Here is an 18,597-nt window from a genome sequence, read left to right as displayed (position 1 = left end):
GTATTAACAATGACAACACTGTCATGTTGATCTGAGTCTTGCTGTTGGAAAACCACATTAGCGCCAGACTTTCGGGTGTCGCAGATGCACCTCCCCTGACTTCACTCCTCGACTTTCGACTGCAGTCGGTTACTTCAGCCTTACCACTCAAACGAGCCCACTATCAATTGAGTATACTGACGCGACAAGTAGGCCTTTCAAACGGCTCAGTCGGAAGATATTGGACTACTTTAGGAGAAAAACAATTAGCGGGGACTTGTCTTCAAAGAAAAGCCCTCAAAATGAACAATATTGCAGTGCAGGGGGATGACCACAGTTTGGAAGTGTCCTCAAAGGGTAAAATCACTGTTAATAATGATGAAGACAAGTCGAGGGAGGGGGTCTTGCCGAGTGGCCTCAGAAAACCCCGCAGTTACAGGCCAAAATCTAAAGATCATAAAAGGCGTAACCCTCACAAATTAGTTTTGCAATATATTGTGCCATGTATGAATTCATATGGTCTGTGCATTGTGGACAATTTTCTCGGAAACAAAATTGGAGAGCGCGTTCTACAGGAAGTCCGACACATTCACCAAGGTGGAAAGATGCAAGACGGGGAACTTGCAGGTGGAAACTTTGGCAAAAATAAATCCATTCGAGGTGATAAAATTGCGTGGGTGGAAGGGACTGAAACAGGTTGTGAAAACCTTGGCTTTCTATTGACAAGGATGGATAAACTCATCACCTATGCCGACGGTAAACTGGGAAGCTACAAAATTAAAGGGAGGCATAAGGTTAGTAGTATTTTACTCAATCAGGACTGACTGGTATTAATGCACAATCACTAATGCACAATCTGCATGTGTTAGTTTATGATGTATATCCTATTCCTTAGGGCAACAGGTGGAAAAAACTGTCTATTCATATTTGATTCAATTGACCTTGTCTTTGTGCTCATAATGATAGTTCTTAGCCTAGACATTGACACCATAATATAATTATACACAATTACTAAGTAATAGTAAATACTTCAATAAATGATTTATATTTTGTATTTATTATTGTTATTATTATTATACCCAGACACTTTTCATGGGGATGCAAAAGTCGGGGTTTGTGGCACTTTGCCATTGTCATGTTTACCTTAGTGGAGAGGACGTGCAGCGAGCGGTTTCAAGAGGGCTACATGCGCCTGGTGGAATCCTCAATGGCGGGGGACACTCCTAACGCACGCGCACAGAAATAAACACACACATATATATATATATATAATTTTTTTTATATATAAATTGCATTGGAGATGTTTGTGCAAAGGTCAATTACACAAAGTTGTATCTACTTATAAACGTCTGTATTTTATCATTAGCCCAATGAAAAACGCAATTTTAAACGATCACTTTAATTTTACGCCCAAATTTAAAATTAGGGATATTCATCGTTTATCCGTACTTATTTGTAATTGTGCATTTAGAATAATATGCATTTATAAGCGTAAATGTAGTTCTAATTGTATGTGATCGTGCGTAGGCGTTCTGAGTCAGTTCAATAGAATGAATGAAGGTCCTTGCTTCCCTCCGCCCCTCTAGTGCTACAACACATCTTGCACGTTCTGTAGTTATATCCAGGTGCCTCATTCGCTGCTTGTTTATAGTTTGAAGTTTAGAGTTGCTGCAGAACATAACTCTTCTGTGACATTTCATTTCTTAAGAATTGAATATAGTCGTTTCTGAGAGCTTCATTGTTGATAAATATTTATCAGTGAACCATACCCTGATGCACTGACATTACCATGCAGTTGCAGTAACAACTTTAGGAGCTGATTTAAGCTGCATTAAATTCCTCATAAATCGTCAAAATGCCTCTTCTGCAACATGTAATGGACACAGAGTTGGAGCGGTTAGCCATGGACCATATTGTCCCATCTCTACTGGACCAAGGATTCTTTTACGTAGACAACTTTCTAGGAGAATTGGTTGGGCACTTTGTTTTGAACCAAGTGAAAGAGATGCACTACTCTGGAGTTCTGCAGGATGGACAGCTGGCTGGTCCTGGCCCTTTTGGGGTCTCCAAAAGGAACATTAGAGGAGATAAGATAGCCTGGGTCAATGGAGGTGAAAAGAGGTGCGAGGCTATTCACCTCCTTCTGACATTAATCGATAAGTTGGTTTCTCTTTGCATCGGTCGACTTGGGAAAAGTATAATTCGAGAAAGATCGAAGGTAAGTTGTGCGACAGTTTTGCGTAAATTGAGCGTGTCGATGGTGTTTGAAGGGGGTCACTGTTTTGACGACAGAGCTAATTTAGTAGGCCTGTACAGTACTACATTACTATAAACGCTACAGTTGTGGACACACCTCTAAACGTATTATTGATGGAAGAAATATGTATATTGTTATTATATGACCTAAACTTTATATAACATGTTAGAGTCTGGCCTAGGTCTATATGATGTTCTTACAAATGCACTGTTTATATATAAGGGGTTAAAACAAGTAAAATTTAAACTTTTAATGTCATGTGCACAAATACAGTGAAATGCCTTTCTTGCAAGCACTAAACCCAACAATAATCAGTAATCATTATCAATGTAGTAGTAAAAATAACATAAGGTAGAACAAAAACACACAATAAATAAAAATAAGAAGAACATGAGAAGTAAGTAAGCTATACTGTATACAGGGTCAGTTCCAATACTATATTTACAATGTGCAGGGATACTGGAGTGAAAGAGGTACAAACACTACATGTCCAAAAGTATGTGGACACCTGCTCGTTAAACATCTCATTCTAAAATCATGGGCATTAATATGGAGTTGGTCCACCGTTTGCTGCTATAACAGCCTCCACTCTTCTGGGAAGGCTTTCCACTAGATGTTGGAACATTGCTGTGGGGACTTATTTCCGTTCAGCCAGAAGAGCATTAGTGAAGTCGAGCACTGATGTTGGGCTATTAGGCCTGGCTCACAGTCGGCGTTCCAATTCATCCTAGAGGTGTTCGATGGGGTTGAGATCGGGGCTCTGTGCATGCCAGTCAAGTTATTCCACACCGATCATGACAAACCATTTCTGGATTGACCTCATTTGTGCACGCACGGGGGCATTGTCATGCTGAAACAGGAAAGGGCCTTCCCCAAACTATTGCCACAAAGTTGGAAGCACAGAATAATCTAGAATGTCATTGTATGCTGTAGCGTTAAGATTTTCCTTCACTGGAACTAAGTGGCCTAGCCCGAACCATGAAAAACAGCCCAGACATTATTCCTCCTCCACCAAACTTTACAGTTGGCACTATGCATTGGGGCTGGTAGCATCTCTTCTGGCATCTGCCAAACCCAGATTTGTCTGTCGTACTGCCAGATAGTGAAGCGTGATTCATCACTCCAGAGAACGTGTTTACACTGCTCCAGAGTCCAATGGCGACAAGCTTTACACCACTCCAGCCGACACTTGGCTAGGGTGGCTGGAGTCTTCAATGATTTTTGGATCTTCCTTTCAACCCGCCTGATATAGAGGTCCTGGATGGCAGGGAGCTCGGCCCCGGTAATGTCCTGGGATGTCTGCAGCTTGTCAAGATGCTCTCAATGGTACAGCTGTATAACTTTTTGAGGATTTGATGTCCCACGAGGTCTCCATGACAGTGTGCGTGTGTGGACCATTTTAAGTCCTTGGTGATTTAGACACCGAGGAACCTCTTGACCCGCTCCACTGCACCCCTGTCAATGTAAAACACAACTATTGGGCTATATGGATTTTTATGTCCTAATATTTTATTATATTATATTCATTTAAGGGTTGGCCTATGCATTCTGAATTATATAATTTTTTAATGCATATCAGTCAACTTTTTAAAATGTTGTCAGTGAACTTTGGATTGCCACCATTTTGTGTATTTAATACTCCCCTTTTTACCATCATATATTTGTAATAATTGTGAGCCTCAAAGTGTAGGCTTACAGTTGGACCAATTGCTTCCATACTGTAAACATACTTCATTACATATTTTGCAGGGCTTTGTAAAGCATTGTTGCATAGAGCCATGGCAATCCCACAATCTATTCACAGTAACTTTGATCTTATATGCAGTCAACAGGGAATGCGAACACACGTATGTTGTGTTGATTGCAGTGGAAGTTATGGGTGGTACGTGACTCCTCACACTGCCTATAGCTGTTTGTACTCTCAGAAAATCAGAGTTTCAAGCAGGAAATTGCGTGTGAACACGATACTACATTGCAACACACCAGACTTGGCCATAGTGTCAGCCAGTACTGCACATCCCACCACCACCCACAGACCAACACCCTTCTCCCTTTCTCACATCACTGGACCCTGCTCCCAGCCTTATGTGGACAAACCATTTATCAGATGATAATGTGTCAAAAACAGCAGCAAATGATCATGTGTCATTTATTCATGTTAAAGAAGGATTTATAGACGGTTGAGTGCTGCAGTATCTTTGTCACTTGTTTATTTGATAACACTAATTTTAATTGATTTGACTGCTCTGTGGAGATGTTTTATTTGTTGAGATTTGGAAGCAGTTTTGATCAAACATAACACATGTCAGTGGATTCTAAAGACACAACTTTCCTCATAAGATATCATTACAAAGAAAAGGTGACAAACCTGAAACCATGTCAAAAGAGTATTTTAGCTGGTTGACACCCAGCCTGTTCATTTGTCTGTTGTCTGGACTGATTGAGGAGTCATTGACTGTTGGAGGGGGAGAGAGAGAACAAGAGCGGGATATAGAGGTACATGGAGAGAGATAGGGAAAAGGAGAGAGGGAGGAAGAGGGAGAGAGGGAGAGGCCTGTAGACCTAGCAGTGCTATGTTGCGTCTGCTGGCTCATGCTGGACACGTAGCACTGTCATTAAACCTTCAACATCCTGGCAGCCTGCCAGCTCTGCTCTGTGAGGACTTCCCACTCCTCCTTTCTCTTGCTTCATATGTTTTCGCTCTTCTTTGACAACACTGTGTGTACGTGCATACGTGCCCCCACTGTAGACAGTAAACACTGTGTGCGTCATAATACTCCTTTCCTCAGTATGTGCCGACAGGAAATATGCTGCGGTGCAAATAAACTAAAGGATCACTTTATCAGATAAGACCCTTGTGATGTTGCTCCAGAAGAGGCATTTTATTACAGCTTTATTATATGGGTGTGTGCATAATAGTAATCGTTCAACAATCAAAGAAGAGAGATTGTTGAAGGAATAGTCTAAAGGTTGCTGTGAAATTGTTAGGTTGCTGGCATGACACGATTCCAATGCTATTTTTACGGTCATTATATTATCCTTTTGTTTTCGTGTCTGGGGATATTCTTCTTTAAGGAACCTAATATGGACTCTTCCTGGAGAAACTGAAAATCACAGGATAAGATGAAGAGTTTATTTCCAAAACGCTATATCCACCAATTAAAACTTACAGGAGTGTAGCTCTCCAGGAACCGGGTTAGAGTTAAAACTTACAGGAGTGTAGCTCTCCAGGAACCGGGTTAGAGTTAAAACTTACAGGAGTGTAGCTCTCCAGGAACCGGGTTAGAGTTAAAACTTACAGGAGTGTAGCTCTCCAGGAACCGGGTTAGAGTTAAAACTTACAGGAGTGTAGCTCTCCAGGAACCGGGTTAGAGTTAAAACTTACAGGAGTGTAGCTCTCCAGGAACCGGGTTAGAGTTAAAACTTACAGGAGTGTAGCTCTCCAGGAACCGGGTTAGAGTTAAAACTTACAGGAGTGTAGCTCTCCAGGAACCGGGTTAGAGTTAAAACCTACAGGAGTGTAGCTCTCCAGGAACCGGGTTAGAGTTAAAACTTACAGGAGTGTAGCTCTCCAGGAACCGGGTTAGAGTTAAAACTTACAGGAGTGTAGCTCTCCAGGAACCGGGTTAGAGTTAAAACTTACAGGAGTGTAGCTCTCCAGGAACCGGGTTAGAGTTAAAACTTACAGGAGTGTAGCTCTCCAGGAACCGGGTTAGAGTTAAAACTTACAGGAGTGTAGCTCTCCAGGAACCGGGTTAGAGTTAAAACTTACAGGAGTGTAGCTCTCCAGGAACCGGGTTAGAGTTAAAACTTACAGGAGTGTAGCTCTCCAGGAACCGGGTTAGAGTTAAAACTTACAGGAGTGTAGCTCTCCAGGAACCGGGTTAGAGTTAAAACTTACAGGAGTGTAGGTGTGGCTGGAGCGCAATCAGTGGAATGCATCAAATACATCAAACACATTGTTTCCATGTGTTTGATGCCCATTCCATTTGTGACGTTCCAGCCATTATTATGAGCCGTCCTCCCCTCAGCAGCCTCCACTGGTATACAGTATCTCTTTTTGCAAAACAATGTGATTGTTTGTCTCTGAAATAAAACCATAAACTGATAGTTTTCAAACACATTCATGTCTGTCATCTAAAAACCCCATGACATGATTAGATGTGGGAAAACACACCAATGTCTTTCATAAGTTCTTTGAACAAAATAGCTCATTTACCAACATTTGTGAAATTGGATATATAGCCTTTTGGAATGAAACTATTCACGTACTTTTAGTCTGTTTTCCCTGAAATGAGACCACAGATCAGTCCCTTTGTCCACTTTGCATTCTAAAGTTTCTAGTTAGGAGGAAATGCATAGTTTTGTCACCACAGCTGGTCTTGACAAACAAAGCATTTTGGGATGTCACTTGTTAAGCAACACAGTAACTGAATTCCATGTGTAGGCAGTCTGAGTCCAGTGACCTTTTCCTATAATGTGTGAGGACCAAAGGTCAAATCTTTCTGGGCAGGATCTCAGGGGAACCCTCTTCCTGTTTCCTGAGAGTTCCTAAGGCACAGCTGTTTGTGCTGCGAGAATAGTGCTGTGGAATCCCTAGTTGAAGGTCATATCATAATCTGTCACATACTCACTATTTACAGTGCCTTGAGAAAGAATTCACACCTCTTGACTTTTTCCACATTTTGTTGTGTTACAGCCTGAATTAAAAAGGATTACATTTAGATTTTTTTGTCATTGGTCTGCACACGATACCTCATAATGTCAAAGTGGAAATATGTTTTTAGAATATTTTACAATGAATTAAAACTGAAAAGCTGACATGTCTTCAGTCGCTAAGTATTCAACCCCTTTGTTATGGCAAGTCTAAATAAGTTGCATGGACTCACTCTGCCTGCAATAGTAGTGTTTTAACATGATTTTTGAATGACTACGTCATCTCTGTACCCCACTAATACAATTATCTGTAAGGTCCCTCAATTGAGCAGTGAATTTCAAACACAGATTCAACCACAAAGACCAGGGAGATGTTCCAATGCCTCGCAAAGAAGGAAACCTATTGGTAGATGGGTAAAACATTTTAAAGCAGACATTGAATATCCCTTTGAGCATGGTGAAGTTATTAATTACACTTTGGATGGTGTATCAATACATCTAGTCACTACAAAGATACAGACGTCCTCCCTAGCTCCCTTTCATTGTTTTTTGTCCTGAATACAAAGTGTTATGTTTGGGGGAAATCCAATACAACATATTACTAAGTACCACTCTCCATATTTTCAAGCATAGTGGTGGCTGCATCATGTTATGGGTATGCTTGTAGTCATTAAGAGTTTTTCAGGATAAAAAAATAAATGGAGTGTAGCTAAACACTTAGGTTATTGTCCTGCTTCCAGCAGGACAATAACCTAAAACACAAGGCCAAATCTACACTTGAATTGCTTACCAAGAAGACATTGAATGTTCCTGAGTGGCCTAGTTACAGTTGTGACTTAAATCTACTTGAAAATCTAAGGCAAGACCTGAAAATGGTTTGTTAACCAATGATTTAATTTGACAGAGCTTGAAGAATTTTGAAAAGAATAATGGACAAATGTTGCACAATTCAGGTGTGGAAAGCTCTTAGAGACTGTTGTGGAAATTCTACACATGGGACACTTGAAATCAATCTTAAATGAATCATTGTTTATTAAAAGCAAGCTGGAGAGGTCACAGTCAAACTTAGATGCATAAAGTACCAATCTGAAGTGATGACACAAAAGACAATATTAACATTTTAAAGGCTGTCTCTTCCCATTCTAAATCAAATCAAATCAAATGTATTTTTATAGCCCTTCGTACATCAGTTGATATCTCAAAGTGCTGTACAGAAACCCAGCCTAAACCCCCAAACAGCAAGCAATGCAGGTGTAGAAGCATGGTGGCTAGGAAAAACTCCCTAGAAAGGCAAAAACCTAGGAAGAAACCTAGAGAGGAACCAGGCTATGAGGGGTGGCCAGTCCTCATCTGGCTGTGCCGGGTGGAGATTATAACAGAACATGGCCAAGATGTTCAAATGTTCATAAATGACCAGCATGGTCAAATAATAATAATCACAGTAGTTGTCGGGGGTGTAGCAAGTCAACACCTCAGGAGTAAATGTCAGTTGGCCCCCGGACAGGTCCAAACAGGAAGGATATAACCCCACCCACTTTGCCAAAGCACAGCCCCCACACCACTAGAGGGATATCTTCAACCACCAACTTACCATCCTGAGACAAGGCAGAGTATAGCCCACAAAGATCTCTGCCACGGCACAACCCAAGGGGGGGGCGCCAACCCAGACAGGAAGATCACAACAGTGACTCAACCCACTCAAGTGACGCACCCCTCCTAGGGACGGCATGAAAGAGCACCAGTAAGCCAGTGACTCAGCCCCTGTAATAGGGTTAGAAGCAGAGAATCCCAGTGGAAAGAGGGGAACCGGCCAGGCAGAGACAGCAAGGGCGGTTCGTTGCTCCAGAGCCTTTGCGTTCACCTTCACACTCCTGGGCCAGACTAGACTTAATCATATGACCCACTGAAGAGAAGAGTCTTCAGTAAAGACTTAAAGGTTGAGACCGAGTCTGCGTCTCTCACATGGGTAGGCAGACCATTCCATAAAAATGGAGCTCTATAGGTGAAAGCCCTGCCTCCAGCTGTTTGCTTAGAAATTCTAGGGACAATTAGGAGGCCTGCGTCTTGTGACCGTAGCGCGTACGTGTAGGTATGTACGGCAGGACCAAATCAGAGAGATAGGTAGGAGCAAGCCCATGTAATGCTTTGTAGGTTAGCAGTAAAACCTTGAAATCAGCCCTTGCCTTAACAGGAAGCCAGTGTAGGGAGGTGTCGTGACTTTGTATTAGTTAATGTGACTACTGTTGCTCATCGAATGATTAAAGTTTCTAATTACGTGATTAACTGAATCAAGCAATTATTAACTCATTAACTTGGGGCACCATGGGAAAACTAGTTTTTATTGAGTTTCTATTTCCCAAATTGACTCAAAGAATATCAGAATATCGATTTTACAACAGTCGCTAATTAACCAGTTACCTCTACCATCTCGTTCTGAACGTCGTATAGTCCGGGAATCTGCATGGACCCAGGTCTCACCAATGAGTTCGTACCACACCAATCTTAGTTGAATATTTATGTACTATAAAGCTAAAATTATAATAAAAGATACACACAGACAAAAAACATTATAGGCTATTGGTTAGAACTTAGTATAACGGGCCAACACACTATGGCGCGTGTTACCCAAAATGGGGATTTCAAAGAGAGAGAAAAAGAGAAAGTACACGAGAGAAATATACATTTGGGTGAATTTGTCAGCTATGCTTATTCTAACCCTAGCCTTGCCCCAAACTGCCGCTCTTATTGGTCAGAATATAATGATGTAATTACGTGGGGAAGTTATCTGTGGATCCTCCGTGTGGACTGTTCAGGCTGCTCGATGATGCACTTCTCCGGCGCGCCTTTCTAGCCATCCTCACGATGTCAGTGTCCTTTTGGCTTAGGAGTCTGTTCCCTCACCCTTGCTCTGGAAGGGGTCTTCTGAGGACAGACAGCTCTGTAGCTCAGAGCTCACAGCATAGGAATGAAACCTTTTAGATACCACGATTCGCTGGGATTGGATGCTAAGGGGGTCCAGCTTGAATTCACCCGCTTAGACACAGCTACTCATCCGTAGCTTGGGTAGAAAAGGATTTCTTTGTCTTCAAACTTGTGTTGCGTTCTGGTTTCATTGACATTTAGACCTTGGCTGCAGCTTGGGTCACGTAGTCTTCCCTGTAAATTCTTTACTCACAGGTTTTATACCCTTGGGTCAGAAGTGGGCGTAACCGCCTCTAGGGCAATTCTCTGGGCATACCAAGTTATGAGGGCAAGGTCTAGATTTTACTCAAATCCAATTTTAGACAACTAACTTCACATTTCATCTTTCCCAAAACATTCTCTTTGATTTGGATATGTTCCATACAACGTACAATGTATAAACATCAAACATATACTAGAAAACCTTTAAACAAAAATGACATACATTTTCATATTCCATCTATCGTCATGACCACCATTGTGGCTGACGGAAAACGTTGTTCCAAAGTCCCTTTATTTCATGTTTAATGTTCTGAGGCTGGTTCTCCATAGTAACAGGACAAAGGAATTTGTCTGTGGCCTGAGATTTACCAGGGGCGTGAGGGGTCAACCATAGAGGACCAACCATAGACCATAGACTTACCTAGACACCTAAACTGAACACAACCCCATAAATCTACAAAAAACCCTAGACAAGTCAAAACACATAAATCACCCATATCACACCCTGGCCTAACTAAAATAATAAAGAAAACAAAGATAACTAAGGCCAGGGCGTGAAAACACATAAATCACCCATATCCCCCCCCTAAAATAATAAAGAAAACAAAGATAACCCCCCCCCCCCCCCCCCCCCCCCCCCCCCAAACATGCGGACTCCCGGCCGCACACCTAAACCCATAGGGGAGGGTTTGGGTGGGCGTCTGTCCACGGTGGCGGCTCTGGCGCAGGACGTGGACCCCATTCCACCATAGTCTTAGTCTGCTTTTTTAGCGTCCTTTGAGTGGCGACCCTCGCCGCCGACCTTGGCCTAGTAACCCTAAATAAGGGCCCACCTGGACTGAGGGGTGCCTCATTACTGAGGAAGCTCAGGACCGAGGGGTAGCTCAGGACTAAGAGGTAGCTCAGGCAGGTTGACGGCTCTGGCAGATCCTGGCTGACTGGCGGCTCTGGCGGATCCTGGCAGACTGGCGGCTCTGGCGGCTCTGGCGGCTCTGGACAGACGGGAGACTCTGGCGGCTCTGGACAGACGGGAGACTCTGGCGGCTCTGGACAGACGGGAGACTCTGGCGGCTCTGGACAGACGGGAGACTCTGGCGGCTCTGGACAGACGGGAGACTCTGGCGGCTCTGGACAGACGGGAGACTCTGGCGGCTCTGGACAGACGGGAGACTCTGGCGGCTCTGGACAGACGGGAGACTCTGGCGGCTCTGGACAGACGGGAGACTCTGGCGGCTCTGGACAGACGGGAGACTCTGGCGGCTCTGGACAGACGGGAGACTCTGGCGGCTCTGGACAGACGGGAGACTCTGGCGGCTCTGGACAGACGGGAGACTCTGGCGGCTCTGGACAGACGGGAGACTCTGGCGGCTCTGGACAGACGGGAGACTCTGGCGGCTCTGGACAGACGGGAGACTCTGGCGGCTCTGGACAGACGGGAGACTCTGGCGGCTCTGGACAGACGGGAGACTCTGGCGGATCTGGACAGACGGGAGACTCTGGCGGCTCTGGACAGACGGGAGACTCTGGCGGATCTGGACAGACGGGAGACTCTAGCAGCTCTGGACAGACGGGAGACTCTAGCAGCGCTGGACAGACGAGGCGCACTGTAGGCCTGGTGCGTGGTGCCGGCGTTGGTGTTACTGGGCAGAGGACACGCACCTCAGGGCGAGTGCGGGGAGGAGGAACAGGGAGTACTGGGCTCTGGACACACATAGGAAGCCTGGTGCGGGGGGCTGCCACCGGAGGGCTGGTGCGTGTAGGTGGCACTGGATAGACCGGACCGTGCAGGCGCACTGGAGCTCTTGAGCACCGAGCCTGCCCAACCTTACCTGGCTCGATGCCCACTCTACCGCACCGAGCTATGCACCCGCACTGGAGACACTGTGCGCTCCACAGCATAACACGGTGCCTGCCCGGTCTCTCTGGCTCTCCAGTAAGCACAGGAAGTTGGCGCAGGTGTCCTACCTGGCTTCGCCATACTTCCTGTGTGCCCCCCCAAGAAATTTTAGGAGCTGACTCTCGGGCTTCCTACCACGCTGCCGTGCTCGTTTCGCCAACTCCATTCTCCTGTAACCTTCCTCGCACTGCTCCATCGAATCCCAGGCGGGCTCCGGCACTCTCCCTGGGTCGACCGCCCACCTGTCTATCTCTTCCCAAGTTGTATAGTCCAGATTCTGCTTCCATGTCCCAAAATCCTGATGTTGCTGCCTCTCCTGCTCCTCGTAATGTCGCCTCTCTGCTTTCGCTGCCTCCAGCTCTGCTTTGGGGCAGCGATATTCCCCCGGCTCTGCCCAGGGTCCTTTTCCGTCCAACTCGTCCTCCCATGTCCATGAGTCTTGTGATGCTGGCTGCTTCTCCTGCAGCCGCTGCCTCTCCTGCTGTTGCTGCTGCTGCTTTTCACCACGCCGCTTGGTCCTGTTGTGGTGGGTGATTCTGTCACGGTTTTCTTCCTGGGAAGGAGAGGCGGACCAAAACGCAGCGTGGTTATAGTTCATGGTTCTTTAATAAGAAAACTCAAACATTAACAAACTACAAAACAATAAACAGAAAACCGAAACAGCCCTATCTGGTGCAGTAAACACAAAGACAGGAAACAATCACCCACAAAATACCCAAAGAATGTGGCTGCCTAAATATGGTTCCCAATCAGAGACAACAATAAACACCTGCCTCTGATTGAGAACCAATCTAGGCAACCATAGACTTACCTAGATACCTAAACTGAACACAACCCAAAAAACCCTAGACAAGACAGAACACATAAATCACCCATATCAGGGCGTGACAGGCTAGCACTGGAGTAATATGATCAAATGTTTTGGTTCTAGTCAGGATTCTAGCAGCCGTATTTAGCACTAACTGAAGTTTATTTAGTGCTTTATCCGGGTAGCCGGAAAGTAGAGCATTGCAGTAGTCTAACCTAGAAGTAACAAAAGTATGGATTAATTTTTCTGCATCATTTTTGGACAGAAAGTTTCTGATTTTTGCAATGTTACGTAGATGGAAAAAAGCTGTCTTTGAAACAGTCTTGATATGTTCGTCAAAAGAGAGATCAGGGTCCAGAGTAACGCCGAGGTCCTTCACAGTTTTATTTGAGACGGCTGTACAACCATTAAGATTAATTGTCAGATTCAACAGAAGATCTCAGAAGATCATGAAAATCAAGATCAAGAGAGCTTTTGCCGTTCTGCTCCACGGGGGGTTTCTGTCCTCCCTGAGCTCGGCTTAGGACTCCTGCGTTACCGTTTGACAGGTGTACCGCCCTTCTACAAAGTATTGACTCAGGGGTGTGAATACTTATGTAAATTAGATATTTCTGTATTTATACATTTTACACACAATACATTTTCTACAATTTCTAAAAACATTTTTCCACTTTGTCATTATTGGGTATTGTGTGTAGATGGGTGAGAATGATTATTTTTGAATCCATTTTAAACAACAAAACAAAAGATGGACTAATTCAAAGGCACTGTACATCTATTAAACAAATAAATCCTTGTCCGATTACATTCCTTCGTGTCTACACCTACTAGCCTTAACTTGTGATCCATATCTGATGCCCAAATGAAATGTTACATGACAGAATGTCACTTGGCCTCTAGTAAACCCTCTATCTGACCCAATCTGACCCAATGTGCCCACTCCTGGTCGCAACCACACGCGTCTTCATCTGCATTGCTTTGAGGGCTTTGCTTGGCTTTCTTATCACAAGATAGATTACCACAGTTTGGTTAATTGTGCTTCCTTGGATGCTGACTGAATGCACGTAGGCCAGTTCTGCTGAAACCACAACGCTCCCTCCCCAAACAACGCTTACAGGAAATGTTCTGCAACCAAGATATTAACCCATAAATGTCTTCATGTTATATTTTTTATCTCTGATTTGCAGAAACTATTTCTGTATTCTTAGAATATAGTCAAGGCATTTCCACAAATATTTTCTCACAAAAAAGGCTTCTGTAATGGTGTACACTACAGTTATCATGTTACATATTGTCACATGATCAGCGATTATACAAATGATAATGTGTATCAGACTGAGAACTAATGTTTTGTGGTTTGTTTTGTCTGTTTCAGGCGATGGTGGCGTGTTATCCAGGAAAAGGGACAGGGTATGTGAAACATGTGGACAATCCCAATGCTGACGGTCGCTGCATCACCTGTATCTACTACCTCAACAAAAACTGGAACCCCCAGGTGAGCTGCAGATTTATAACATATTTATGACATATTATTGCATATATTTAATTTCGGGAAAAAAGTAGATGATGCTTAACCAACACGAGTAAAGGTGGAACCTAAAAATGTATAGAGATCATTGGACAGGAAAAGGCGCATCACTGGCTCACCATAAAAAAAATATTAGTTTTATTTCGACAAGTTGAAAAAATGGATGTTTTGGCCTTCAATGGTCTTCTGCAGAAGGTATTTGAAGGCCGAAACGTCTAGCTTTTAAACTTGTCTCATAAAACTAAGCGTTTGCTGTCCAATTTTTTATTTAATTTCGTACATATTCTTATAACGTTTTATATGTTTCTTACTATGGGATACACCCACAGTCCTTTCAGATTACAGTTTGGTTTTCAAGACAGTCACTGTACTGTCAGTTTAATTGTTCGGTTCCCTTTATAACATCAGGATTCTTGTCATATTTATGGTTTATATTTAGAGACAATGAAAATGTGAGATATTGCCGTCCACTGTTTGTTGGATAACCCCCTCCGATTTAGGATCTTTGTAAATTGCAGAGCAAGCCTCTTACGGCTCAACTTGCTATTCTGTAAAGCTGAAATGAACAATGTGTCTTTGTTATTTTGGCAGGAGCATGGAGGAATTCTTCGCATTTTTCCCGAAGGCAAATCCTACGTTGCAGATGTTGAGCCCCTGTTTGACAGACTGCTGTTCTTTTGGTCAGATAGAAGGAATCCACATGAGGTGCAGCCTTCATATGCAACAAGGTCTGTTTGATGCATCATACTGTTATTATTACACTGATAATTATTCATATGCAAAAATGTCTGAATCTGCGGTTGAATACTGTTATTATTATACAGAAGACATTTCTCAGTTAATTTTCTTGACACTGTTAGATTTTCATAAAATGCTAAAGAAGATGTAATGTAATTATGTAATAATACTAATAATTCAGAATATTGCTTTGTTCCAGATATGCTATAACCGTGTGGTATTTCGATTCAGAAGAAAGGGCAGAGGCAAAGAGACGGTTTAGAGACTTAACAGGTACATTTCTCCATTGGATTATTTTACTTACTTCTATGTGTAAAGAAAAGCATTTGTTAACACTTTACATGAAGTTGCTCTTATTCCTGCATAGTAACATTGTAGTTACTACAGTCAGGTTAACTGGCATCAGGTTACACCATGTATCCTAATGTAACCTAATCCTTTACTTAGTCGCTACATCCATTTTCAGATGTATAGATTAATCATATACACCCATTGATTCTTGAAAAGTTTAACATATAAATGCCTCATTAACTTAGTTCAACTGTCGTACCCCATCAGAACCCAAAATATAAGCTTGCTTTACTACAATGTTTGTAACCAATTTAAATGTAAACACACACTGTATAGCCTCAAAACATGTTTAAGGGCTCGAGGGCTCTGTTCAGTCTGGAAAGCTGAAGAGTTACAGATTCCACGATACAAATGTAAAGGTGATTTTTGATTGAGCCGACATATGCAGCATTTACCGTGAATGCAGTCTCAGCTACAACGGGAACATTGCCTTTAAATTTCAAACACGCTGTAAAGCTGAAATTCTGCAAGCCATATTGAATAGAGCCCTAAAACTATAATTTATACAGTAGTTTTAAGTCCTTGCATCCACAACTCTGTCTATGAATTTTAGAGTGGTTCCATTTCTCCAGGCCCATCTCCCAGCCTTTTACCAAAGCAAAGGGGGGCGACCACTTTGTTATTATTTAAATGAAGGATTCTAACTTTAATGGCATTAATCTATTTCAGCCTCCACCCAAGACCCGGATGAAAGCAGTATTCCCTGAACTTTGACCTCATAAGAGACTCCATCCTGTGTGACACAATACAACTCTGGATCCCTAATCCTTTGTGCTGACAGAGTTGTCATGCTTTGGTCTAATCACTGTTTGGACTGTGCTGTGGTACCTCTTCTAAACGCTACAAAGATGTTGAAAGCTACAAAGATGTGTGGTTGTGGTAGATGATAAGAAGAGACGTTAATGGCTTTGTGCATATATTTAGAAATAAAATGATTTTCTGCTCTTTCAATAACAGCGATTCTCGTCATTGTATTTAAATGAATCAACCCAAATAATACTGTACTACTTCCTGAAATGTCTTTATAGAATATAGTTAAAGAATGTAGTTGGGTTAAAATAACTGAATTTTCTCCTTTAACTACTGCTGTTCTAAAATAATTGATTACCAGTTCATGCATGCCGGTTTGTATAGTTCTGTTTGAGAGAGAGAGAGAGAGAGAGAGAGAGAGAGCGAGAGAGAGAGAGAGAGAGAGAGAGAGAGAGGGTGGGGTGTGTGCATGCTCACGTGTGTATTATACAATTTGGCTCATCTATAATTAAAATGTTTGCATGTAAATCTTGAACAGTAAAGATGAATTGAGGTGACAATGTTATGATGAAAATCACTAAGGCCTAGATTCAATCAGATCAAGCGTTAACTGACGATAGCTGACACCTGCATAGCTGATGTTTTGGCGCTGTTGGAGGTGGAACAGCATTGGAGATGTCAAATCGCAGCTGCTCTTGATCATTGTCAGGAAGCCACAGCCGTCACACTTCCGTTAGAAGTTCAGAATGAGAAAGTATAGACTATATAGAAATAATGACGCTCAAGCTGAAAATCATTAAACAAACAAATGAGGATTTCTATCAGCCTAATCGAGGTGTACATTTCAGTATTCCAACTTGTAAACAAGGCTGCATGGGATTTCTTTTAATGCGACTCCATGAGGCCGATGGCAATGTCCACTTTAGGTATGTGCCAGGTGCCGCTTGTTGATTTGACAGCGCTAACGCTGTTCCCCCTCCATCACCACCAAAACATCCAAAACAGGTGTGAGCTATCACCGGTTAACGCTTGATCTGAATGAATTGGGGTCCTCAATAAAAATCAGAATGGGCACCTGTCAGGCACCCTGTCACACTGTCACATCGTCTGACTTGTTTTAAGTTGGTAATGCAATCTGGAGCACTCAAGGGCCAATCCAAAATGGCGGCCCTATTTTTCTATGTGGTGCACTACTTTACACCAGATCAGCTTCTGTATATACGCCTTGTGAGAAAAAAAATCAATTGTTGATGCAACATTCAACTGTTTACAGAGGTGGTGAATGAAAAACTGTTCATTGTGGATATACAGCACTCTATGTGTGGTTGTTATCTGTAATGGATTTTGATGCTTAAAATCAGCTTGCATGCTGGTCAGCCAAGCTGGTGGATATAGTCTATAGTATGGTGAATCATGTGGTTTTGTTAATGTTTGTTACTTATATTCAAGACAAATACAATTATTTTCCACCTGAATATTGTCACAGTTTGTACTACATTTGTATCATAAAAAGGGTTAGGTTGAGGGTTAAACATTTGGTTAGAGTTAGGGTTGAACTGGGTTGTGGTCATGAAGCTAGGGTTAGAGTCAGGGTCTGGTTTCGGTTAGGGTTAGGGACATGAAGCTAACCCTAGCTTACCCTAGCTTCATGTCCACACCCCAGTTCAACCCTTAGTCTAGCCATAAACCCAACCCTAAGCCTAATCCTAAACCAAACCCTGACCCTAACCCTAACTTCATGTCCACACCCCCGGTTCAACCTAGTTCAACCTAGAGGGTAGTTAAGCATCATATCACCTCCACCTTACCTGACACCCTAGACCCACTTCAATTCGCATACTGCCATTGCACTGCACGCTGCCCCATCCCACCTGGACAAGAGGAATACCTATGTAAGAATGCTGTTCATTGACTATAGCTCAGCCTTCAACACCATACTACCCTCCAAGCTCATCATTAAGCTCGGGGCCCTGGGTCTGAGCCCCGCACTGTGCAACTGGCTCCTGGACCTCCTGACTGGCCACACCCAGCTGGTAAAGGTAGGAAACAACACCTCCACTATGCTGATCCTCAACACAGGGGCCCCACAAGGGTTCGTGCTCAGCCCCCTCCTGTACTCCCTGTTCACTCATGACTGTATGGCCACGAATGCCTCCAACTCAATCATGAAGTCTGCAGACGACACAACAGTAGCAGGCCTGATTACCAACAATGACAAGACGGCCTACAGGGAGGAGGTGAGAGCCCTGGTGGAGTGGTGCCAGGAAAATAACCTCTCCCTCAACGTCAACAAAACGAAGGAGTTGATCGTGGACTTAAGGAGACAACAGAGAGAGCACGCCCCTATTCACATGGACGGACCGCAGGGTCCTCGGCGTACACATCAATGACAATCTGAAATGGTCCACCCACACAGACAGTGTGGTGAAGAAGGCGCAACAGCGCCTCTT

The 18,597-nt window shown here is 43.3% G+C and overlaps 1 protein-coding gene across 2 annotated transcripts; it reads left to right on the top strand.

The window, feature by feature from the left end:
* The first annotated feature begins 31 nt into the window (after positions 1–31).
* On the top strand, positions 32–16,920 carry LOC139383542 (prolyl hydroxylase EGLN3-like). 2 transcript variants are annotated; one of them, XM_071128119.1, is made up of 5 exons: positions 32–773; positions 14,156–14,275; positions 14,900–15,036; positions 15,246–15,319; positions 16,067–16,920. In XM_071128119.1, the coding sequence occupies exons 1-5, from the start codon at positions 282–284 to the stop codon at positions 16,102–16,104; spliced, it is 861 nt and encodes a 286-aa protein (XP_070984220.1). In that variant the 5' UTR covers positions 32–281; the 3' UTR covers positions 16,105–16,920. The 2 variants fall into 2 exon arrangements, with proteins under 2 accessions (XP_070984220.1, XP_070984221.1); XM_071128120.1 differs by lacking the exon at positions 32–773 and adding an exon at positions 1,695–2,197.
* The last annotated feature ends 1,677 nt before the right edge of the window (positions 16,921–18,597 follow it).

Source organism: Oncorhynchus clarkii, chromosome 25 (assembly GCF_045791955.1).
Source record: "Oncorhynchus clarkii lewisi isolate Uvic-CL-2024 chromosome 25, UVic_Ocla_1.0, whole genome shotgun sequence".
NCBI classification, from domain to species: Eukaryota; Metazoa; Chordata; class Actinopteri; order Salmoniformes; family Salmonidae; genus Oncorhynchus; species Oncorhynchus clarkii.
Note: the sequence above shows the minus strand (reverse complement) of the source record. Positions and strands in the feature narration are given on the sequence as shown.